The following is a 26,274-nucleotide window of genomic DNA, read 5'->3' on the forward strand; positions in this document are numbered from 1 at the left end:
CCAAAAATGCGATATATTGAAAAGGCTTAATGGCAGGATTTTTGGCTTGGCTGTTGCTCTGTTTTCCAGGAGATAAAGCTGTCTCAATTCACTTAAGTCATTTGTTTTGGGCACACCCATAAGTAGAAGACATGAGGCTTTAATTGACTGCCACCAAAACATGTTAATACATGAGGTATTTTAATTCATTTCATTACAGGTTCGTCTGCACGGACCGAACAGTCCTCATAAAATGTTGTTTCACAGCTTGAACACCGCCATAGGCTGCAAGTAAGTCCCAACACGCAAACACACAACGGTTGTCATTGCCTCAGCTAATCAGGTGTGTCTCTATCTAAGGATGGTGTGCATTGATCGAAGCAGCGTCAATGCTGTTGCTCTGAATGAAACCCCTCACTTCAAGCACCAGAGAATGATGGTGTCTGGGACAATGTCTGTCAGTGCTTCAGGTGCCAGATGAATTCACAAATGCTTAAATTCACAGTTGTCTTTTTCCATTACATCAATACCAGACCAAATCATATGAATAGAACATTTAATACTGTATTAGAAATAGTCTAACTTACATAAGATGAGGTGGGCAGAAAGGTAAACTTACTGTCAATATATACTGTATGTTGTTAGCTTCTACATGCTTTCTATACCCCCTAGTGGTAAAATATGACACTACAATTTTGGGTTGTAGGTAACCAGATTCTCCTAAAAGACACCACCCTCATGCCAGACATTCCTGGACTGCCGGCCATTGTTAACATGCTCTTCACCCCCATCATGGAGTTGCGGTTTGTTTTACATCGACATAACCGTGACAAATGAAATATATTCATGTCAGGTTCATTTTCATATTTGTGTTTATTTCTAGCACTAATGAAGAGAAGACTTGCTACACTGGAGCACTCTGTGGTTTGGGCTGGAACAGTGAAACCCAAGAAGGCCTTCCACCTGAACATGACATTGAAATGGCCTTTGATGTAAAGTTTGACGTGGAAGACATCACTGAGGTAATTTTTCTGCACATACACACTACCCACACTCGCAATTATTATGGTACATGTACTGTAGTGCTTGGTTTACAAAGGAGTTGCGATCCTAATCCTATTCAAGTCAAATTTAAATATAAGTGGGAACTAAACTAACATTTTAAAAGAACATATGATTTTAAAACACTCAGCAGTAATACATATTGGCTATGATTTGGTGTACATTTTGCTCCACAGTCACTTTTTTAACCCGTTTAATTCTGGAGGCATTCCCAGATTGCAAATGAAATGACGGCTCTCCCTCTCCAAAAGTTTCATAATTTTTCTTTTGAAAATGTATAATGGATGAATATATTTTTGAAGTCATTATTGCTATTTTTCCAGACACGGTAAAATGATAAGCTTCATAAACCTCCCACCCAAAACAGTTTGACAAAAAAAAAAATCATAATTTCACCTAACAAAATAGCAACAATGCAAAAGTATCACCGATTTTACAAAATAATTTTGTTAATGAAAACATCTTCTTCGTGACGGGCGCATGCATGTCTGTGCGGGTGTAAAAGAAGCTCAATAGTAGTACAGTGGTCTTTCACACGGCAATGTGGGTTCGAACCCTGTTTAGAGCAGTATGAGAAACAACGCAGCTGAAAGAGAGAGAATACAATTGGTAGACAAAGCTGAGCTGTTTGTGATTGACAGCTATTGTATATGAACACCAATTATTGCATTTTGCCATTTTGCCATCATTTAGCTTGGGGGCCCCTGATTGTTGAGGTTTAAATCCCTTTTTGCACATGTGGGACAGATTTTTTATTTATTTTTGTAAGTCAAGTAAAATTGTTGCACTTTACAGCGATCCTCTTATAATGTAGTACATGTACTGTAAGACTTGTATCTGGCCTTTACACATTGATATATTAGTTTTCCTTTCAGAATCTTTTAAAATTTTGCAGCTCTTTGACTACTTTGTTACATGGGTTCTCCTTATTTTCAGATAAATGCTCTGCGAGTAGCTATCAACCGTCTAGCGTGTGAAGGGCCCAGTGGCATCCTGAATCTGGGTTCTGACAGGATTGGCCAACTGCAAGAGGACTGTCGGGAGCGCCTCAAGAGGTCCCACTCTCACACTTGCACACATCAGTCAGAAAATTTATTATAATGTGTGTTCCATATCTGCGTTGTATAGCTTGTTCACTAAATCTCCTCCGAGGGAAGCTGTCACTCCAGTGTACTATGACAAAGCAGGAAAATGGAACCAGGTATGGTCTTTAATGCTTTTGCATTCCGATGTGTATTTTCAAATTGTTAATTAGGCCTTTGATACGCGGCGTTTTTTTCTGTGTGCTCTGGTTCTACAGGTTGATCCTTCTCTCAAGGTGGACATCACTGAGGTCAGAGCTGGGAATACAAGAGGAGGTCTTTTACAGCTGCATCCTGTCATTCTTCTCAACTGAAAAGCTTACCTGTGTGAATTTGGACACCATTATTATTGCAAATAGTTGAATAACTGTAATTCGTTTGTGTTACGTTTGTGCTGTCAAAATTTCCGTTTGTGCTGTTAGGGTTTTTGAGTTATTCTAAACTACATTTTCTGACCAGTGACGACATCCAGCTTATCCAACTTGTCAAAAAGTCAAAGTTGTTATGTTAACGATTTATTGTTTATACCTTGCCCCCCCCCCCCCCCCCCACCTTGTCAAAATCTCCCCAAACTTGTCCCGTTTATTTGTGCTACACTTGTGCTGCAAAATTGTCTACCAAAAAATGCCATACTTTATAGATAAAAACCTAAAACCTGTAATAGACCAAATCATTTTGCAGCACACACGTTTGGGAATATTTTGACAAGGTGGGGTGGCTGGTTGTTAATAACATTAAAAAAAAAAATAGAACAGACAAAAACATTTTGCACCACAAACATAGCATAGCACAAAAGTTAAGGGAGATTTTGTTGTTTTTATAAAAACAAAAGGGAAAAGATGGGCACGGGGGGGACGTCACTAGTCAGAAAAAGTATTTCACAATAACCTAAAAACCGTAAAGGCACAAAGAAAACAATTATTGCCACATAATTTTCATATTTGCAAAGCATTGGGGCTATTATTTACCATTTTCATTTCACATGTTTGTCAGAAGTGTTACTTTACTGAACCAGTGCGACTTGAGATTCAGTGGTACAGAAAATTCAGTTACTTTATTTTTAGCATGTTCAAATATGTATGGGTGATATTTGTACAGATACTTCTATATTTTGTTAGATCTTGGATTATATTTGTTATTGGCATTCATTCTGTTACTGTTATTAAGCAATGGGTCAATAAATATCTGGTTGCAACAGAATCGACTTCCGGGTCACTAACAACACGCACACATTACAGTACTACAAAGTGGTGTATCTTTACCGTCGTCTTTATTTTCAGAACTCCCAAGTTTCAAAAAACTATTTTCTGTGTTCTGTTAACCTGTGTAGTCTTTGATTGTTGTCACTCACATGGTCAGGTACCTTCATCACCAACAGGAACATGACCATCAGTAAGCCGACCAAGGAAATGGTATCCATCAAGGTACATTTATTTTTCTTATTCTGTTAATTAAATACATAGTGTAAGTGCAAATAGTAAGAGTCCAAAGTCTACAGAACTACAGAGTATAGTAGAACATAGTACAAAGTTTGACAGTTATTCAAACAAGTTTAGTATCAGCAGATACTCCTTGTCTTCATAGTAGTTGTACAACAGTACCCATAATATGAGCGTGTGTATTGTTTCCTAATGGTATACAAAAGCAAAAACCCTACAAATACCACATCTAAGATGCATATTCTCAAATTAATTTGTGCTTGGAAACACCAAAAGGAAATTATTGTTGATATTTATATATATTGACATATACTGAGAGAAGCCCCATCTGCTTACTTGAACATGAAGCAGCAAACATTGGCAACAGAGCAAGACTGTGACCACTTCAGCTTAATCATTTCTTTTTTTTGTGCCACACCAATTAGTTTGTGGTGAGCACTGCAAAGCAAAACTCTAGCGTGGTCTTCAAAAAACATCACAAAAGATATCAAATATTTACCCAAGGCTTGACTTCATGCACTTAAGAATAAGCAACACAAAAAATGTCTTATTCTTTCTTAGTTTTTGGAGTTGTGAACGTGTCTACCTAGTGCCGTTTATGTGTGATGGTGTGTTAGTGTGTACATGGCAGGGTGAAGGCTTCTTCAGTGGATTCTTTCAGAGAACACCAAGATGACAAAAGCATGACGCCCAGTGTGACGGTGACCAGGCTCTTTAAGGGTGAGTGAACCTCTTTCCCGAGTCAACTGAGGTCTACTCTTCCTTTCTTTTGGCCCCAGGGATCTTTGCTTGGATCCTGGACACAAACAACAAGTAGCAATTGCATGTTTTCAAATAGGATTACAATGTCTGTGGCTGCAAAGCGCCCGTTGCTCTATGCTCTCTATTTATGGAAAGCAATATAGACTACATGTTCGGTCTTACTAAATTAGGAAAATGAATTCTAAAACTGCATGTCTGGCAACAGTAGAGGGCTATTTTTACACTTGGATTGTGTCCAGCAAATGACACAAGGTTCATTTGCTGCAAAGAATAGTATGAATGAAACACTCACTTTCCCACCACAGAGTTGATATGGGTCCGTATTAGTCCAACATATTGATCAATCTGTGCCTGAAGTGGAAGAAAAGGTTTCTAAAAAATGGGGTAACATTTTTACTGTATTTTGACGTTTTAAGGCACATAATCCTTACCTGATGTCTCTCATAGACCACCGGCATGGTAAACATGGAGACCACAGCTGTAAGCGCATAAAACAAACCGTGAGGAAACCAGGATCTTGTATAATAAACATTTACGACTACAGTATACGTTCAGCAATTATAGCACCTAACACACTGAAAAGACCTGCTGCCCCACTTAGGATTACATAAAAGAGCTAATAATATCTGTAGTGTATTGAGTTCACATCTATCACTCTCGATTCAAATATGTATGTACCACAAAATAATGGTCAGGAAGTCAGTGCTGGTGGGGGAATGCGACATTGTGAGTCACGGTGACCTCACCTAGGATGAGCAGTGTCAGGCCGTTGAAGAGAGCGCCAACATAGGTCAGAAGCCACATCAGCACAGCAAACTAAACAAAGATATGTTTTAAGATTTACAGTACGTTTTGTTCCTTTCATAGGTCGATAATGAAATTCACAAGAAATTGTTCCATGAGCAATGTGTCCACCATGCTCGTCACTCTGGGAATGCTGCAGATTGTGAAGAGGCGATGGTGAGCCATGTACAGTAAATAGTGCCACCTTTTTGATACTATACCACTGCTGTTGGCATCTTAATGGAGTGTCAAAAGGTGGCATGGTACTGGTCAGTAACTTTGGTCATCTTTTTCTGGCATCACTGTATTGCTTGGCGGAAACAGGGCTTAAGGAAATATTATGCACCAGGACCAAAAGTAGGAAAAAAAGGATGCAAACCTTCAATGAGTCGATCAGATCTTGAACGAGGAAAAGCCGGCGTAGCTCCCTCATGCAGGTGTTTGTGTAAACCAGGGTCTTTTCGGCATATTTGCTAATTTGGTCCTGGGACAGAGAGATTTCCATCTCCAGGTAGGCTCTGGATGTAATGTAAAGGGGAGGAAATATGGTTTGTTGATATGTGGACCTGTTGAATGGAATGCACTGTTTTTGTGTGGTGGTGATTGTTCACTCACTTGAAAGGATGCCCTTCATCGGTTTTCTGCACAGCCTGGAGCACAGATTTGTAGATGCGGAAGCTGATGGTGGCAGAGAGGGCGGCTAGGGCTAAGTACGCCCCGACGCTGACCACGCTAAACTGGGTCAGGGAGAAGAGGAGCAGAAGCACGCTGCTGAACACGGCTCCCGACTGCTTTACATTTCTCCAGTAGAGCAGGTCAATAGCTTTAGGGGGAAGGGTGACATAGACAAACAGGGTTAGGACCCACAAACTTTGTCATTTCTTCACTGGACACTTTGATAGGTAGTAATCAGTGAGCCACTTTAGCTGCGGAGGCTACACAAACCCCCAACTGAGGCAAACACAAGGAGTATGTTCAAACCTCAATGTCCATCAGCTGTTGCTTGGTTGTGGTTAAAACACATTTTTATTCCTGAAAATGTAATCCTACAGTGTGGATGTATAAGTATGTTCTGTACATTCCCCCCATTTTGCTGAGATAACAGAAGATCATGGTACGTTTATCAACATGAGCACCTGGTGCGCTCTCATATGTACATAAACATCCAATCCAAACAATCCAAACAGTGGGTAGCCATATTGCAGTTGAGGGTACGTCTGCACAATTTGCTCGGGGGGGAGAGAATTAATGATTGACCTGTGGTTGGCAAAATATTGGACCACAATCAGTTTTTTTTAGATAACTGTTTAGTTTGACATGGTCACACTGATAAGCAACTCGGTGATGGATGACGACACTTCAAAAAGGAACTTGATACTCCAAATATAACCATGCTTTCCAATATTTGCAGTTAGCGCTCTGGAGGATGGAATCAGATATTATAAAATAGTTATTAGCTCCTCCACTAAAGTCCCAGCCTCACCAATAACCTGTTGACTATGTATCCACTGGTGTTGACCAGCGATGAGGTTTTGGGTGCAAACAGAGCCTTGCCATGATAATATGTCAAGGTGAGAACTGCTTGAGACAAATCCCTCAGTTGCCTTTCTTGTCATCCCTAAGCTGTCCAACTGCTTTTTTGCCTGCTCTAATTTTAGCCATGGAGCTGTGAACTGCATAGTGGTGACGGCCATCTTTGCTCTGTAGAGTCCAAAGAGGGCCGGACATACTGACGGTCTCTTTAAACGCGATTTGGAAATGTGGGCGCACAATGTAACTGACCCCACTACTTTCAAATAATGTTTGTACTATATTTTCTCAGGAAGCAGCAATGTTGCATATCTATGAAATGAACGTCATCAGGAGGTGTGGGAAGATCCACCATCATTCACTGTGAAGCCAAACTGAGCTTATTGGAGATGCTGTGAGAGGAGCACACATGCACAGGTGGGAAGCCTCATTCATTAGTTGTACACTTCACATAACACACAAACTAAAGTAGCTGCCCCACATACACTGCAGACGTACTAGCTTTAGCTTAGTTTAGTTGAAGCGTGTACTGACCTGCGGCTCCCATGGCTGAGCAGGGAAAGAAGCAGCTGCTTTATTCACAGACAAAAGGAGAGCATTGGGCGGGTGAGGTTGGAGGGCCGTCTGTGTGAGCCCCCTCCTCTGCATAGAAGAGGAGGAACTCCAATCATGGTAGCCTATCAGCAACTGTCTGATGAGCGACAGTGCTTTAAGAGGGCCCCCTATTGGACTAGGTTGCTCAAGAAGCACTGTGCTCCTTTAAGCTCAGGTAGCACCACGGATAATGTGCAGAAGTACACAATTAACACTTAAAACTAGCTTTCACATATAAAAAAACACATTGTATACACTGTAGCCATGATCACCTGCTACATCACAATGGCCTGATGGCAAGAGTCTGCCATTTTAGATTTAGTGAAAATGAAGTGCCTGTGCTTTGTATTAATGCAATAACTGAACTACACACACAAAAGTATTTTCAGTTCATACAGAATGAACATTAAGCCACTGTTTGTTGGTCAGGCCATGTCCGCGGACTTCCACCGATTATAATCACACATACACACACAAAACCAGAGCCAGTGATTATCACTCGTGACAAGAACATGAATCTCTCACTCCTTTTTTTCTGAGGTGAAACTAGTTTAGCCTGACCTCATTAAATCACTAAAGACATCCCTGTAGCCTCAAACAAGTCATCAGCCCGGGTGGGCAAACATGCAATAGGACTTCTGCTGCCAAGCGATTTTCTATCTTAAGCTTGTGTGCCTTAAAATATCAAAATTTCACATTATATATAAAAGATGGACAAATACACACTTGCACCTGCATAATCTGACATCTTATCTAGGCGCTGTATCCAAATATTGTGGCTGGTAGTTTAGTCATGGCAGCAACAATACAACACTATCTATTATAGTGTTTTTACATTGAATTCATCTTAATTTGTGGACGCAATAGAAAGAATAAAGAATCCTGATGAACATTTTAATGTTTATTGAAAAAATTGATAATCTAATTCAGATCATGAAATTCACAACTAAATAAGTTTTAGAGAGCTTCATTATTTATGTATTTAAATTGTGTACAAACTGTGAACAGGAAGTGAATAAATGTGTTTGTATTCTTTATAAACTGGGAATGGAGTAAGATTAAATAAACTCTGCTTCTTCGTACTTTTTTTTTTTTTGGACATGTTATAGGAAACTGGAAAAATGTTACGTAATATATTGTAACTGAATGCATGTTTGGAATAAGTTTAAAGGGGAACTGCAGGATTTTTTTTTTTTTAGAATTTTTTCTATCATGCACAATCCTTATGTAAGACAAGAACACGTTGTTTTTAATGTATTCTAAATAGTAAATAAATTCGATCAAAAGTCCGCTTACGATAGAGCCTATGGAAGTCGCTCTATTCTGCTTATAAAATACTTTAAAATTAGCTGTCAAATTATACCAACATATCGGATTATATTTTCATTTTTCTACTAGCTAGGTGGGAGGCATGATTTATGATCTGGAATAATCTTTCACGAGCAAAGGAAATGAGGAAGCACCTTACCACTCGATTCCTCTTTTAAATAGAAAATTACTCCTAATCCTCTGAATGAAAAGGGGGCAACCCAGCGTCTTTTCTTGTTGTTCTCGCCATTTCCAGGTATAAATTGTCCGTCAAAGTGTACCAACATGTCGGATTATATTTTCCTCCCTCTACTATCTAGGTGAGAGGCATGATTTATGATCTACAATAAACTTTCACATGCAAAGGAAACATAGAAACACCTTCCCACTCAATGATGTAAACATTGGCAGACACACTAGTGATCACGGCGGCGCTATAGTTTGTCTGCGTTAGCACTTATGACAATATCACTAATACTTGGTTAATATTCAAGTCATGAAATGTATATGAAGTTGACTTTTAATAAAGTACCTCCCATTGACTCCGCTGTAAGAAAAAGAAAAACATCTGACATGTCTTTTATCATGATTGTGAACGAGAGGCATCCATCCATCCATCCATTTTCTACCGCTTATTCCCTTTCGGGGTTGCGGGGGGCGCTGGCGCCTATCTCAGCTACAATCGGGCGGAAGGCGGGGTACACCCTGGACAAGTCGCCACCTCATCGCAGGGCCAACACAGATAGACAGACAACATTCACACTCACACACTAGGGCCAATTTAGTGTTGCCAATCAACCTATCCCCAGGTGCATGTCTTTGGAAGTGGGAGGAAGCCGGAGTACCCGGAGGGAACCCACGCATTCACGGGGAGAACATGCAAACTCCACACAGAAAGATCCCGAGCCTGGATTTGAACCCAGGACTGCAGGACCTTCGTATTGTGAGGCAGACGCACTAACCCATCTGCCACCGTGAAGCCCGAACGAGAGGCAAAATTCTCCAAATAAAGTGCAGTTTTTCTTTAAAACCTAACCATAATTCCGTCCTGGCCAATTCATATTTCCGACTCATGCATCAACATGACAAGCAGTGAGCATTTGTGTCATATCTAAACATCTCATCACTCTATGGAATTGAACTGAAAATAAAACCACATATTTCTTTGGTTAAATCTTACATATATGCAGCCGAGAATCATCCAAAGCACTTAATTTACTTATCCATCCATCCATCCATCCATTTTATACCGCTTTTTCCTTTTTTTTGGTCGCTGGGGGCGCTGGCGCCTATCTCAGCTACAATCGGGCGGAAGGCGGGGTACACCCTGGACAAGTCGCCACCTCATCGCAGGGCCAACACAGATAGACAACATTCACACACTAGGGCCAATTTAGTGTTGCCAATCAACTTATCCCCAGGTGCATGTCTTTGGAGGTGGGAGGAAGCCGGAGTACCCGGAGGGAACCCACGCATTCACGGGGAGGACATGCAAACTCCACACAAAAAGATCCCGAGCCTGGGATTGAACCCATGACTGCAGGACCTTCATATTGTGAGGCAGACGCACTAACCCATCTTCCACCGTGAAGCCTTAATTGCACTTAATTGGTGATGTGTTTACCACATTTAATATTGCTTGTATGGGAAATTTGAATGTGCAGTACATGTAATCAGTATTTTGAGATCCTATCATGACGACTGTATTAATATAAACACTTGTGGTCAGGTAACAGCAGTGAGACAGTTTCAGTGCATACACAATGACTAAGTATAAATACTGTAATAGCTGATGGTGTTTAATTACCAAACCACAGAGAGTATCAGGGATCTATCAGGGTAAGGTGTTTTAAGGGTGAACGATCACATTTTTCTAATAAAATGTACATTATAATTAAATGTCAGATGTATTCAAATTGACAGTGCACACAGGAATTTGTTGGGGCACAGCACCTATCAGGTCTGGAGGGTAGTCTTTAAGGAAATACTTGCTAATGTGAAGATGCTAATCATATGGCTGTAAATGTATCCTATAGGTGGTCGCTTGACACAGACATCAATCTGTTACAAATTCAACTTGCGCATTCACAAGCAGGACTAATTATTTTGGCATTAGAAACTTTTAAGATCGAAATCTAAAATCAGAGTGTAGAAGAAAGGACGTGATTTTCTCACATGGTCCCTTTTTGTTTTCTAACCCATTCCCAAAGTGTCATGCTAGCCATGGAGATAGGGCTGATGTAATGGTGATGGGTGTGCCCTGGTTACCATAGAGACAGTCTTGTCGGTGCGGGCCCTTGTGCACGACGCAACACTAAAAGATGGCGCCTACGCCATGTAAGAGTAGCACCACCTCACGCTTGCTAAATAACAAATGTCTTACCTCCTTATCAACATAAACATCCGTCAGCAAGCTGCTGTGTACGCATGCAGTGCATCTCACAGCAACGCTCTTCCTTTGTTTTGTGCACAGTGCACACACATGCAGCACAATTGATTTGACATCAGGGTGTGTCTGTGCACATTCATCGATACAATGACAAATCCACACATGCAAAGCACAATCAACACGGCTCATGCACAAGGGTAAGGGTTTTTGATGTTTGAGCTACATCAACCACAAACAAAAAATCAAAATACAAAAATTTAAGCAAGTACCCTGGCCCTTCCAGCTGCTCCAGGAGCTTTCCTTCTTGGTCACATCTGCAGCGGCCTGCATGCTGGTAAACACTTTTGTCTCTGTTCTATTTTTCTTTCTTGTTCTTTATGGTGTCCGCTTGCTTCGTTGTGCACCACCTCCGTGCAGAAAAGGCATGAATAAGGGCAAAGGATGCAAGAGCGCAACCGAGGCAACAAAGAGCGAGAGCGGGAAAACGGGAGGGAGAGTGCTAGGATGGATGGAGAGGCTTTCCGGATGCTGACGACTGGCGGAGCTCTCACAATGACGCTGTGAATCCACAGGGGCGGGAAATGTGTGTGTGCTAGGAGGGGAGGAGGGTGGCAAACTGTAAACATCACAGTCGCTGCTGCAGCAATGCAGCCATGCAATAAATAGCCAACAGGGCCAAGAGGGTGCACGGGGGTATAGGCTTTTGTCTTAAAAGAGATGATAGCCTAGCTTTTCCACAGCTTCTAACAAGACACAAGGTGTGGGAGGATGGTGCTCTGTTGAACTTTCAAAGCATTATATCTAGTGTAGGATAATGATATTGGCTCTGGAAATAGATCTTCAAATTATGGGTTAGCATTTTAGTGTGTGAATGTTGTCTGTCTGTGTTGGCCCTGCGATGAGGTGGCGACATGTCCAGAGTGCACTCCGCCTTCCGCCTGAATGCAGCTGATATAGGCTCCAAGCAACCCCAAAATGGACAATCAGTAGAAAATAGATGGATAGATAGCATTTTGGTAAACATGAAAGCTGCTATGATTATTTAAAAACTTGAAAATGCCCACCCCTGTGCACGATTAAAATGTAAGACAACCTGAGCTGACTGTATTTAAAGTGAATGCTTCAAATAGCTCCCCATGATGACTTACTGAGAAGTGCTTCTTATTCAATAATTCATACAAGAAGACATGCATTGTGCATGCGAGCTCGAGCACAACACTCTTTGTTTATTGCCTTGAGGATGTCTGACTCCTCCAGAAGAGTTACCGCAAATGGAACATAAACTGCGCCTGAGACATACATGAAATGCAAGAGAAACTGCACAGTCACGATGATGTGATCACAAAAGAAAACAACCCTCCTTGATGTATACTGATGGTGCTAACATACGACGCTTTTAGAAGAGCCCACCCCTGCCCCCTGCAGGCGACCGCACCTCACACCTTCTGTTCACTGCAGCCTTCCTGCTGCCAACACCCCCTTAACAAAAAAGGAAAAAAACACATCTCTCTGAGCCAGGCTGAGGCCCCAACCCCATTGTTGCCATGGCAACTGAGGATGAAGCACCAATCATTCTAATGCTGAACAAAGATACACTGCGCCCTCTAGCAGTGGAAAAATATACATGTGACCTGTTTTTTTGTTTTTCCAGAACATTCTGAGAGAAAACAAAAACAGATGGAGTCATCAGTAGAATTTAAAAACAGTTATCAAACCAAATGCCTTATGTTAGACTTGGAAGTGGTTGTATCCATCTTCTTTGTTAAGAAGCTGAATCCCGCACCAAAAAAACAATTCCATAGCTGTCAAACAATATGATATAAAAGCATAATCCCTCAAGACGCCTAAGGAGTCTGCCCCACTTTTGACATTTTAAGATTACGTAAATTAGGCCAGAAAGAACAGGCAATAGTTGATAAAATACACAATTTGACATGAAATGGGCAGCTTAAAGAGAGTGAATTCCATATGACTTACCTAATTCCAGGATTTTAAAGTCAATAAGGCGCCAGATGCATTCTCTCTGTGCCTCCAAATTGTATTACATTGACAAACAGGAACACTTTTCCAAGGGTTTGACAATTCTGTTTGTTCATGTCTGCCTTTTTTGCATTGTCAGTTTACTTTAAACTGTAAATCGAAGACTCTGCTTTTTCTCCATCATATGTACCACTAGGGGGAAGCAGACTCAAAAAATGTACTTCCCACACTCCTGGCACAGAGGAGCACAGCAGCTGGGTAAAGTCTTACCACTCAACAATATGGTCTAGTTTGTGATCTTGTCAGAGCAACAACGGGCGTGCAGTAGCTTGCAGGATGTAAATAAAATCTGTGTTTGTGTTGTTTTAGCCATTCATTCATGCGCCAACACAGTTTTGCAATCCTAATTTACAAATATTTAAAAAATAGTTCTCAATGGGAATGTGGGAAAAATGTCAGCATTCTTTCAATGTTGTTTCATGTATGACACAACCATGACAACTATGGGGGACTACAGGCAGTATTTGTACGTCTCCTCGTACAGTGTAGATTTACTGCACTAGAACTGTAAACATCTGAGATGTATTACTTGCACATGTCAACATTTTTAATCCGCATAATACATAGTGTCGCCTGGTGCCTGGGCTATAGTCTAATTATAAAATTTTACAGCTGTGGCTGTAGGCAACCTTCTAATATACAGTACTTATCTTCACAAGATGCCAAAAGCCTGCTCAGTGGTCTAGTGGTTGGAGTGTCCGCCCTGAGATCGGTAGTTTGTGAGTTCAAACCGTGGCCAAGTCATACCAAACAATATAAAAATGGGACCCACTACCTCCCTGCTTGGCACTCAGCATCAAGGGTTGGAATTGGGCGTTAAATCACCAAAGTTATTCCCGAGCTTGGACACCGCTGCTGCTCACTGCTCCCCTCACCTCCCAGGGTCAAATGTAGAGGGTAATTTCACCACACCTAGTGTGTGTGTGACACTATCAGTGGTACTTTAACTTTAATAACTGCATTGTAGGTTGAGTAGGAGTGGTCAGCATACAGCTACTTTATCTCGCTACGCTTACTCTTTTGTATGTTTGTTACTCATGATTGTTACACTTGCCATACATAGGCGGTATTAATGACGACTGAGCAGTTTGCTCCTTATCAGCAGCAACAGAACCAATGTTGTGATACTGATCTTCAATATCCTCGTTAACAAAAGAAGCTATGACCACACTTTCTCATGAACTCCAAAATCATTACTTAAGTGTAAAAATTATGTTATTGGGACTCTCAAAATTCAGATGTTAACACGTGTGATTAATCACATAAAATACTGAACTAATGGAATTGTCAATGCATGTGGAAAAAAAATGTGCGTTATTATAAAGTTAGTAATATTTGCAGATGATACAAATGTTTTGTCCAGGAGAGAGAACACAGAAACTAATACAAATAATAACAGAAGAAATGAGCAAACTAAAAAGAGTCTGTCTTTGTCAAACTATCTTTGAATCTCAGTAAAACTAAAATAATGCTATTTGTATTTGCTATTCAAACACAAATAGACGGAGTAGACATTGAAAAGGTCAAACAAAACACATTTTTGCGTGTAACAATAGATGATTAAATGAACTGGAAACCTCATGTAAAACTTGTACAACTTAAAGTAGCAAGAAACACATCAATAATGAATAAAGCAAAATATGATCTGGACCAAAAATTCCTTCATATTCTTTACTGCTCGCTAGTGTTACCATATCTGAGTTATTGTGCAGAAATATGGGAAACAACTACAAAAGTGTGCTTCATTCACTAACGATGTTACAAAAATGATCTATTAGAATAATACATAATGTTGGATATAGAGACCATCCATCCATTTCCTAGCGCTTGTACCTCTCAGGGTCGTGGGGGATGCTGGAGCCTATCCCAGCTGCACTTGGGCAGAAGATGTGGTACACCCTGGACAAGTCACCCCTTCATCCCAGAGCCAACACAAAAAGAAAACATTCACACTCACATTCACACAATAGGGCCAATTTAGTGTTACCAATCAACCTATCCCCAGGTGCATGTCTTTGGAGGTGGGAGGAAACCGGATTACCCGGAGGAAACCCACACAGTCACGGGCAGAACATGCAAACTCCACGCAGAAAGACCCCGAGCCTGGGGATCGAACGCAAGACCTTCGTATTACAAGGTGAAGTGAAGTGAATTATATTTATATAGCGCTTTTTCTGCAGTGACTCAGAGCGCTTGACATAGTGAAACCCAATATCTAAATTACATTTAAACTAGTTTGGGTGGTACTGGGATTAGGTGGGTAAAATGTTTTGCCCAAGGACACAACGGCAGTGACGAGGATGGCGGAAGCGGGGATCGAGCCTGAACCGTCAAATTGCTGGCACGTCCACTCTACCAACCGAGCTATACCGCCCCAAGGCACATGCACTAACCTCTGTGCCTATAGAGAACATATAAATCCTTTATTAATTGAATCAAAAATATTGAACTTTATCGACTTGGTCCATTAGCAAACACAAAAATTATGTACAAAGCAAACTATAACCTGCTACCCAAGAATGTACAACAATTCTTCTCAACAAAAGGAGAAATATAACCTTAGAGAAAAATGTTACATTTGTATGCTCGCCCAACACTTAAGACCTTTAGCATATCTGCATGTAGAATTAGGGCTGGGCGATAAATCGCTATAAACGATATATCGCGGGTTTGCTTCTGTGCGATATAGAAAATGACTACATCGTAATATTCGAGTATACGTCCTCACGCAGTTGCTTTTGGCTGTGGACATTATACTATAGTAATTTCTCACTCCTTGTCTCTCCTTCTCACAGAGACGTAAAACAAGCGCACCTTCTTACATACGTCACTTACTGTCGCGCGTGTAGTGTCATGCGCTCTCGCCGAGCAGAGAGGTAGCAGCATGGCTAACGTTAACTGAGGCAGATGGTGCAAGCGGAGCGGTGCGAGTGACATTACAAGAGAGAGAAGGTGCGAAAATGATCACAAATGGAGGAAGAACATTTAATGCCCGAATAAAACAGCAGGGGGTCCATCATCTGGCGGTGGTTTGGCTTCACGTGGGAAGATATTCAGCAGACAACAGCTAAATGCAAAGTTTGCAGCAGAAGTTTGGCTACAAAAGGTAGCGGCACTACTAATTTGTTCTTTCATTTAAAAAGTCACCCGCGATAGAATTAAGAGTTTTTAAAAAACAAAGTTTTGGTAAATTGACTTAGTTGTGATTTCCCTTTCGGCATGAAAGTTTAAAAGGAGCATATATTAATGCAGTATGAAGAAAAATGTTTTAATGTAGACACATAGAATCATCATACTAGTGTGATTATATGCATCAGGTGTTCATTCAAGGCTAAGGAAAAATATCTAGATATATATTGTATATTGCGATATGGCATACACATATTGAGATATTAATAAAAGCCAATATCGCCCAGCCCTATGTGGAATTCAATTAGGGAATGGATTAAGCTAATAAATAAACCAAAGCATCAGAAGGATTCAGTTTAAGAGACTGTTCAAACTAGAAAAGTTCACGAAATGCAAAGAAGAACAATTATGAACATCTTGAAGTTTTTTTTTTTGAGATGATTATGTATGTATATATTATTTCTTTACTTGTTTGTGTTATATTATTTATAAATTATGTATTCACGGTTCTGTTACAGAGAACAGGGAAATTGGACACAATTGCTATGGTATGAAAAGGGGTAGGATTAAATAAGCTCTGCTTCTTCCTATTCCTTTTTTCGGACGTGTTGTAATGAAACAACTGGAAATATGTGATGCATTAAATCGTATCGTATGCACATTTGAAATAAACTGAAACTGAATTGAACTGAACTGAACTGAAAGATTTGTCCCATCCGGGTTGAGGCTTAACCCAAAAGATGGGCACATTGTTACACGTCTGTGATCAGGTCACACGACAGAGTGAAGATAAGCAATGAGAAGTGGCCAATTTAGCTTGAAAACAGAACATTAGACACAGTGGGCCAAAAATGTATTTAGTCAGCCACCGATTGTGCAAGTTCTCCCACTTAAAATGATGACAGAGGTCTGTAATTTTCATCATAGGTTCACTTCAACTGTGAGAGACAGAATGGGGAAAAAAATCCTGGAATTCACATTGTAGGAATTTTAAAGAATTTATTTGTAAATTATGGTGGACAATAAGTATTTGGTCAACCATTCAAAGCTCTCACTGATGGAAGGAGGTTTTGGCTGAAAATCTCACGATACATGGCCCCATTCATTCTTTCCTTAACACAGATCAATCGTCCTGTCCCCTTAGCAGAAAAACAGCCCCAAAGCATGATGTTTCCACCCCCATGCTTCACAGTAGGTGTGGTGTTCTTGGGATGCAACTCAGTATTCTTCTTCCTCCAAACACGACGAGTTGAGTTTACACCAAAATGGATACATGGATGATGCAGCAGAGGATTGGGAGAATGTCATGTGGTCAGATGACACCAAAATAGAACTTTTTAGTATAAACTCAGATCATCGTGTTTGGAGGAAGAAAAATACTGAGTTGAATCCCAAGAACACCATACCTACCGTGAAGCAGGGGGGTGGAAACATGCTTTGGGGCTGTTTTTCTGCTAAGGGGACAGACGATTGATCCGTGTTAAGGAAAGAATGAATGGGGCCATGTATCGTGAGATTTTCAGCCAAAACCTCCTTCCATCAGTGAGAGCTTTGAATGGTTGACCAAATACTTATTTTCCACTATAATCTACAAATAAAGTCTTTAAAATTCCTACAATGTGAATTCCAGGATTTTTTTTCCCCATTCTGTCTCTCACAGTTGAAGTGTACCTATTATGAAAATTACAGACCTCTGTCATCATTTTAAGTGGGAGAACTTGCACAATCGGTGGCTGACTAAATACTTTTTTGCCCCACTGTAAAACTTAAGTAACTTGTTGGTATTGCATCGACAAACGTTCTTATCGGCGCAGATCGAGTTTAAAATATCATCTTAAAGCGAAACACATACTTGAGGATGGTGCCACTAGCATAAATGTTACATCGACAACAGACGTCAACAAACTACGCTGGCAAAGTTTTAACGGCGTCAATGTTGTCAACAAAAGTACCACACATTAGGTGAACAACCTGCGCATGTAAACCACTTGAAGGGGAACATTATCACCAGACATATGTAAGCGTCAATATATACCTTGATGGTGCAGAAAAAAGACCATGTTTTTTTTTAACCGATTTCCGAACTCTAAATGGGTGCATTTTGGCGAATTAAACGCCTTTCTGTTTATGGCTCTTGTATCAATGACGTCAGTACGTGACATTGCCTAGGTAAGAAAGCCGCCATTTTCCTTTTTTTCAAACACATTACAAACACCGGGTCTCAGCTCTGTTATTTTCCGTTTTTTCGACTATTTTTTGGAACCTTGGAGACATCATGCCTCGTCGGTGTGTTGTCGCAGGGTGTAACAACACTAACAGGGAGGGATTCAAGTTGCACCACTGGCCCGAAGATGCGAAAGTGGCAAGAAATCTGCCGCCAGACCCCCATTGAATGTGCTGGAGTGTCAGCACATTTTACCAGCAATGACAGACATGGCACAGAGATGTATGGATAACCTGCAGATGCATTTGCAACGATAAAGTCAACAAAATCACAAAGGTGAGTTTTGTTGATGTTGTTGACTTATGTGCTAATCAGACATATTTGGTCGCGGTGTGAATGCCAGCTAATCGATGCTAACTTGCTATTTAGGCTAACTGTATGTACATTTGAAACTATATTACGTTTCCTTCCACACATTTAATGCGAAAAAAAAACTTATCAATCGACGGATTTAAGTTGCTCAAGTGTCACAAGATGCGAAAGTCCTGATCGCTTAGTCCGCACATTTTACCGGCGATGCTAACGCATCGATTCGGCCATGCTATGGCTATGAATAGCATCAATAGCTATTCGTTCAATAGCTTCAGTTTCTTTAATACTTTCATACTCCAACCATCCGTAATCTGTTGAATCGCTTAAGCCCCTGAAATCCGAGTCTGAATCCGAGCTGATGTCGCTATATCTTGCTGTGGTATTCGCCATTGTTTGTTTACATTGGCAGCACTCTGTGATGTCACAGGAAAATGGACAGTGTCTTGGCAGAGAGCAAAAAAAGGCCCTTTAAAGCTTTTTTTAGGGATATTCCGGGACCGGTAAAATGTTTTAAAAAACTTCAAAAAATACAACAAGCCACTGGGAACTGATTTGTATTGTTTTTAACCCTTTTGAAATTGTGATAATGTTCCCCTTTAACATTTTGTATGTGAAGACCAAGTCTTGAAAGAAGATGTCATTCATATCACCACAGCTGATCTGTTGTACAATACTTTGGAAAAGAACAATCACTGTACTGTACTACACAAGTTGCAACTACTGCTGGTTGTCAATATTGTTTTTTGCTTCGTGGAGACAATTGGACATCTGTAAGTAAACAAAAGGAGCTGGGGTCACGTACTAAAAAAAGATTGATATAATCTGATGAGGTAAAAGAGCTTATTTGTTTAAACAACTGGTTAAACTAAAGAAAAGGAAATGCAGATTTAAAATGGTGCACTATATTGAGTTGTTTGAGTGTGTTTACTACATTATCGATTAGTAAATGTGCCTTGTATGCAAAATGATTGCAAAGACTTTCAAAATGTGCACCTAATTCTTACTATACTTTATGTGACCAGGTTTGGAGCAAATCAATAACTTGCAGTTCATCCATCCATCCATCCATTTCCTACCGCTTGTGCCTTTCGGGTTTGCGGGGGGTGCTGGAGCCTATCTCCGCTGCATTCGCGCGGAAGGAAGGCTACACCCTGGACAAGTTGTCATCTTATCGCAGGGCCAACACAGATAGACAGACAACATTCACACTCACATTCACACACATTTTTATTCTTATTGTAATATTTCTCAATTTTGTTTCCATTTATACCCCCATTGTTTACTTTACTTTTTAAATTGGTCTCAACTCTGTACACTGCTGCTGGAATTTTAATTTTCCTGAAGGAATAAACGAAGTACTATCTATCCATCTATCTATTTATCTATCTATCTATCTACATACATACTGTACATACATACATGAGGGCCAATTTAGTGTTGCCAATCAACCTATCCCCAGGTGCATGTCTTTGGAAGTGGGAGCAATCCGGAGTTCCTGGAGGGAACCCACGCAGTCACGGGGAAGACATGCAAACTCCACGCAGAAAGATCCCGAGCCCAGGATTGAACTAAGGACTACTCAGGACCTTCGTATTGTGAGGCACATGCACTAACCCCTCTATCACCGTGCTGCCGACTTGCAGTTCAGTTAAACATTTAAAATACTTTCCTGCTGATTGGACCGATAATTTTGATAGTTTTTAGTATTTTGTCCTAAAATTGAGACTTTTTATCTTATATTTTGTTAGCTCTTTTTTGCAGTGTAATGACAGTCTCACACAAACGGAAGAAGTCTGGCGCTAAAGTCCAAAAACTATGAATGAGTAAAGTAGTAACGCTATATTTTCATTTGCACTTTAATTTTGTTTATTGATCGTTGAGTTAAGAAACATTCATTATTAATTTAGTTCATTTATATTAACACAACATAATTGTCTCCTCTTTGAGCTGCCACCTTATCGTGGTAGAGGAGTTTGCATGTCCCAATGATCCTGGGAGCTATGTTGTCCAGGGGCTTCCATGCCCCCTGGTAGGGTCTCCCAAGACAAACAGGTCTTAGGTGAAGGATTAGACAAAGAGCAGCCGGAAGACTTCTATGGAAATGCAAAAACCGAGACTTAGATTTTCCTTGCCCGGACGCGGGTCACCGGGGACCCCCTCTGGAGCCAGGCCCGGAGTTTGGGCACGATGGCGAGCGCATGGTGGCAGGGCCTGTCCCCATGGAGCCCGGCCGGATACAGCCCGCAGAGGCAACGTGGGTCCCTCCTCCAATGGACTCACCCCTCATTGGAGGGGCCATAGAGGTCGGGTGCGTTGTGAGCTGGGCGGGAGCCGAAGGCAGGGTACTTGGCAGTCCGATCCTCGGCTACATAAGCTAGCTCTTGAGACGTGGAATGTCACCTCTCTGGGGAGGAAGGAGCCTGAGATAGTGCGCAATGTGGACAAGTTCCGGCTAGATAAAGTCGGACTCACTTCGATGCATAGCAAGGGCTCTGGAACCAGTTCTCTTGAGAGGGGGGCTGGACTCTCTTCCACACTGGTGTTGCAGACAGTGAGAGGCGAAGGGCTGGGGTAGCAATTCTTGTTCCCCCCGGCTCAAAGCCTGCACGTTGGAGTTCAACCCAATGGACGAGAGGGTAGCTTCCCGCCGCCTTCGGGTGGGTGGATGGGTTTCTGACTGTTGTTGATGCTTACGCACCAAACATCAGTTCAGAGTACCCACCCTTTTTGGATACACTCGAGGAAGTACTGGAAAATGCTCCCCCGGGTGTTTCTCTTGTCCTACTGATGGACTTCAATGCTCATGTGGGCAACGACAGTGAAACCTGGAGAGGCGTGATTGAAAAAGAATGGTCGCCCGTATCTGAACCCGAGTTGTGTCTTGTTATTTGACTTTTGTGCTTGTCACAGATTGGCTAGAACAAACACCATGTTCAAACATAAGGGTGTCCATATGTGCATTTGGCACCAGGACACCCTAGGCCGCAGTTCCACGATCGACTTTGTAGTTGTGTCATCGGATTTGCGGCCTCATGTTTGGGACATTAGGTTGAAGAGAGGGACAGAGCTTTTTACCGATCACCACCTGGTGGTGAGTTGGCTGCGATGGTGGGGGAGGATGCTGGACAGACCTGGCAGGCCAAACGCATTGTGAGGGCCTGGTGGGAACGTCTAGCAGAGTCTCCTGTCAGAGAGAGTTTCAATTCCCACCTCTGGAAGAACTTAGACAATGTCACGAGAGAGGTGCTGGACATTGAGTCCGAGTGGACCATGTTCCGCACCTCTATTGTCGAGGCGGCTGCTTGGAGCTGTGGCCACAAGGTAGATGGTGCCTGTCGTGGCGGTAATCCTAGAACCTCTTGGTGGACACCGGCGGTGAGGGATGCCGTCAAGCTGAAGAAAGAGTCCTATCGGGTTCTTTTGGCTCATAGGACTCCGGAGGCAGCGGACAGGTACCGACCGACAGGCCAAGCGGTGTGCGGCTTCAGCGGTCGCGGAGGCAAAAACTCGGACATGGGAGGAGTTCGGGGAACCCATGGAAAACGACTTCCGGACGGCTTCGAAGCGATTCTAGACCACCATCCACCACCTCAGGAAGGAGAAGCAGTACGCTGTCAACACCGTGTATGGTGAGGATGGTGTTCTGCTCACTTCAACTGCGGATGTTGTGGATCGGTGGAGGGAATACTTCGAAGACCCCCTCAATCCCACCAACACGTCTTCCTGTGAGGAAGAAGTGCCTGGGGAATCTGTGGTGGGCTCTCCTATTTCTGGAGCTGAGGTTCCTGAGGTAGTTAAAAAGCTCCTCGGTGGCAAGGCCCCATGGGTGGATGAGAACCACCCGGAGTTCCTTAAGGCTCTGAATGCTGTGGGGCTGTCTTGGTTGGCAAGACTCTGCTGCATCGCGTGGACATCGGGGGTAGTACCTCTGGATTAGCAGACCGAGGTGGTGGTTCCTCTCTTCAAGAAGGGGGACTGGAGGGTGTGTTCCAACTATCGTGGGATCACACTCCTCAGCCTTCCTTGTAAGGTCTATTCAGGTGTACTGTAGAGGAGACTACAATGGATAGTCGAACCTCGGATTCAGGAGGAACAGTGTGGTTTTCGTCCTGGTCGTGTAACTGCGGACCAGCTCTATACTCTCAGCAGGGTCCTTGAGGGTGCATGGGAGTTTGCCCTACCAGTCTACATGTGCTTTGTGGATTTAGAGAAGGCATTCGACCATGTCCCTTGGAAAGTCCTGCGGGGAGTGCAGAGAGTATGGGGTATCAGACTGTCTGATTGTGGCGGTCTGCTCCCTGTATGATCAGTGTCAAAACTTGGTCCGCATTGCCGGCAGTAAGTCGTACACGTTTCCAGTGAGGGTTGGACTCCGCCAAGGCTGTCCTTTGTCAACGATTCTGTTCATAACTTTTATGGACAGAATTTCTAGGCCCCGTCAAGGCGTTGAGGGAATCCGGTTTGGTGGCTGAAAGATTAGGTCTCTGCTTTTTGCAGATGATGTGGTCCTGATGGCTTCATCTGGCCAGGATCTTCAACTCTCACTGGATCGGTTCACAGTCGAGTGTGAAGCAACTGGGATGAGAATCAGCTCCTCCAAGTCCGAGTCCATGGTTCTCGCCCGGAAAAGGGTGGAGTGCCATCTCCGTTTGGGGAGGAGACCCTGCCCCAAGTGGAGGATTTCAAGTACCTCGGAGTCTTGTTCACAAGTGAGGGAAGAGTGGATCGTGAAATCGACAGGCGGATCGCTGCGGCGTCTTCAGTAATGGGGACGCTGTATCGATCCGTTGTGGTGAAGAAGGAGCTGAGCCAAAAGGCAAAGCTCTCAATTTACCGGTCAATGTACGTTCCCATGAGCTTTGGATTATGACCGAAAGGATAAGATCACGGGTACAAGCGGCCGAAATGAGCTCCCTCCGCAGGGTGGCTCTCCCTTAGAGATAGGGTGAGAAGCTCTGTCATCCGGGAGGAGCTTAATGTAAAGCCGCTGCTCCTCCACATCGAGAGGAGTCAGATGAGGTGGTTCAGGCATCTGGTCAGGATGCCACCCGAACGCCTCCCTAGGGAGGGGTTTAGGGCACGTCCGACCGGTAAGAGGCCACGGGAAAGACCCAGGACACGTCGGGAAGACTGTCTCCCAGCTGGCCTGGGAACGCCTCGGGATCCCCCGGGAAGAGTTGGACGAAATGGCAGGGGAGCGGGAATTCTGGGCTTCCCTGCTTAGGCTGCTTCCCCCGTGACCCGACCTCGGATAGGTGGAAGAAGATGGATGGATGGATGACAACATAATTGTGTGTGAAAATGTTAATGGGATATTTGTGTGGGCCTCAGGCACCTCTGTAAAGGAAAAGTTGGACCCCAAGGTCAAAAAGTGTAAGAATCCCTGGTCTAGATAATGTGTATTGACTTTGCTTTGATGGAATTTTTCGTAAATGTTGCTCGACAGTCACACTATGACTATAACTATAACCCACTTTCTGTGTATGTCAACAGTTTGTGAATGAAGGTGTTTCCTTTCCTTTACAAACAAAACCCTCCACGCCCCATCCTCTCCAAAAGTTTTCAAATGTATCTCTTGAAAATATAAACTGTCTAAATAGAATCTTGAAAACAAACATCACTGCAATTAATTTTCAGACACGGTGGAAAATAAACTTCTTAAACAATATATAGATTCACTGGTCAAAATATAGACTTACCGAGCTGCATTAAGAAAGCAGCTTTTAGCAGAATGTCACTGCATGTCGCAAAATAATACTTAATTCTACCTTCACTTTCATTTCCTCTACCTTCTTATATTTTCTCCTAGTAATGTAACAATGACGCTGACTTAGTACTAGTCTGTTTTGACAAAACAATCAAGTAGAAAATGTTGTGGACACAGGAGTATTTATTTTCTAGACATTAGAACAGGTGGGAGGCTATGAAACGTAAGGAATAAGAGGGTAAGGAGGCTGGCTAACAGCAGATACCAGGATGCCCACATAAGTACATCCTTCAATCTGTGATGTCAATACTGTAATTGGCTACTGTAAAAAAAAATACTGCAAAACACTGCATTGTGTGCAAGTTCACTCTCAAATACACTGATCTTATGCTTTGGCACAATGGCATTGTTTAACACAAGTATCTAACATTGTAACATTTATAAGTCAGAAAATAGGAAAAACATAAGTCCCCATTAATTTAAATAATGCAATCACATATATTTATCTGTGCTGCGATGAGGTGGAGACTTGTCCAGAGTGTACACCGCCTTCTGCCCGAATGCAGCTGAGATAGGCTCCAGCGCCCCCCACGACCTCGAAAAGGACAAGCGGTAGAAAATGAATGGATATTTATCTGTGATTGTCATTTACTCCAATCAAAATGATAAAGTGTGATTAATCTGACTATAAAAATTTATCATTTGACATCACTAATTATATCAAATTAGTTTTCAAATTTCAGCCGCTTTCCAATTATCACCCAACAATGCAATGTATAATGAAAGCCTTTAAAACACTGCTAATCAACTGGCAGCCAGTGGGGCCAGATCCAGCCCAAGAATGACACCCTTGAATTCAGTTAAAAAAAAACTTGGAGAAGACTATCATTTTTGCAGCAGATCCCTAAAAAACACTATTGCTGTCATATAGACCATTTTTGACTTGTTTTTTGCAGTAGGTCCTTGAAAACAGCAGAACAAAGGTAAGTTTTTTTGGACAGTATAATATTAGTGTTGTTAGTGTAGTAGTGTTTGTTTTCCTCACCTTTTTCTTTGTTTAACCCTTTCATGAGGAAGGAAGCAGCCGACTTCCCAAAGTCTATTTTGCCTTCATTTGTGTTGTCCTCCTGACAGGACCTCTCTGGGCGTACCTCTGGGGGAACAGCAGCAGTCGGAGGCTTGGGCTTGTTCAGGCGTTCTTCCTCTGTTTTGCCTTGGGTCTTGGCCTTATCTGAGACAGGGGGCTCAGTCGGAGTAATGCGGGCAGGAGGGGCCTTGGGAACCAGGGGAGAGGGAGGACTCACTGCTCCCTGTTTTGAGGCCCCAACGCCCTGCTCTCTCTTCGGGCTCTCCTCTGAGGCAGACTCAATGAAGAGGTCGCTGTCAAGCTCTGCCTCCCTTTCTTCACGCAGAATGCTGTAGGTTGTAGGTGGAGCATGGTTTCCAGCCAGGCCAAAACCAACCTTGGACACCGGGGGGTTGTCGAAGGGGCTGCTGGACTGGTTGAAGGTAGCCTTGATTTTAGGAGGCTCAGCAAACGGGTTGCTGCTGGCCTTGGGAAGCTCCTCAGACACCAGCTCAATCTCAGAGTCTCCGGACTCTGCACTACTAGCCTCTTGGTCCCTGTAGCCTGCCTGTGGATTTGGACCACTTTTGGGAGGTGCAGGTTTCCCTGGGGCATTGTTGAACATGTCATGGGAGGAGAAGTATTTTTCTGCTTCCAAAGAAAATGTGGAAAAAGGTATTAACATCTGCATTAAAAAATAACCAACAGTATGTTTATACGGATGACAGGGGCAAAAGTATTGGGACACTTGGTTGTTTCATAATAAAGAATCAGCTACACTTCCACTCTATTGGGAAGACTTTCTACAAGGTTTGTGCAACTCAAAATTCATATCTATCATCCAGAAGAACTATGTTGAATTATTTCA

The 26,274-nt window shown here is 42.4% G+C and overlaps 2 protein-coding genes across 9 annotated transcripts in view; one reads left to right on the forward strand and one right to left on the reverse strand.

The window, feature by feature from the left end:
- tdrd9 (tudor domain containing 9) overlaps positions 1-3,323 on the forward strand; it is a 116,916-nt gene extending 113,593 nt beyond the window's left edge. For all 5 annotated transcript variants that reach the window (XM_061895204.1, XM_061895207.1, XM_061895205.1 and 2 more), the window contains 7 exons: positions 200-270; positions 340-449; positions 686-782; positions 863-1,001; positions 1,978-2,096; positions 2,170-2,242; positions 2,342-3,323. In XM_061895204.1, coding sequence (XP_061751188.1) covers positions 200-270; positions 340-449; positions 686-782; positions 863-1,001; positions 1,978-2,096; positions 2,170-2,242; positions 2,342-2,437 — 705 coding nt within the window. In that variant the 3' untranslated portion in view covers positions 2,438-3,323. The remainder of the gene's footprint in view (positions 1-199; positions 271-339; positions 450-685; positions 783-862; positions 1,002-1,977; positions 2,097-2,169; positions 2,243-2,341) is intronic.
- A 53-nt stretch (positions 3,324-3,376) lies between these two features.
- The window catches only part of rtn1a (reticulon 1a), a 40,755-nt gene continuing 17,857 nt past the window's right edge, over positions 3,377-26,274 (reverse strand). The window contains exons 3-9 of one of the 4 annotated variants that reach the window (XM_061895238.1): positions 25,386-26,057; positions 5,723-5,930; positions 5,487-5,625; positions 5,071-5,140; positions 4,756-4,802; positions 4,617-4,675; positions 3,377-4,358 (exon numbers count right to left, since the gene is read on the reverse strand). In XM_061895238.1, the coding sequence (XP_061751222.1) occupies positions 4,316-4,358; positions 4,617-4,675; positions 4,756-4,802; positions 5,071-5,140; positions 5,487-5,625; positions 5,723-5,930; positions 25,386-26,057 (1,238 nt within the window). In that variant the 3' untranslated portion in view covers positions 3,377-4,315. Of the gene's footprint in view, positions 4,359-4,616; positions 4,676-4,755; positions 4,803-5,070; positions 5,141-5,486; positions 5,626-5,722; positions 5,931-7,171; positions 7,300-11,197; positions 11,477-25,385; positions 26,058-26,274 lie in introns of those variants that run through there. The other 3 variants (XM_061895240.1, XM_061895241.1, XM_061895242.1) reach the window with 3 other exon arrangements.

This window comes from Nerophis ophidion, linkage group LG03 (genome assembly GCF_033978795.1).
Source record: "Nerophis ophidion isolate RoL-2023_Sa linkage group LG03, RoL_Noph_v1.0, whole genome shotgun sequence".
Classification (NCBI taxonomy): Eukaryota; Metazoa; Chordata; class Actinopteri; order Syngnathiformes; family Syngnathidae; genus Nerophis; species Nerophis ophidion.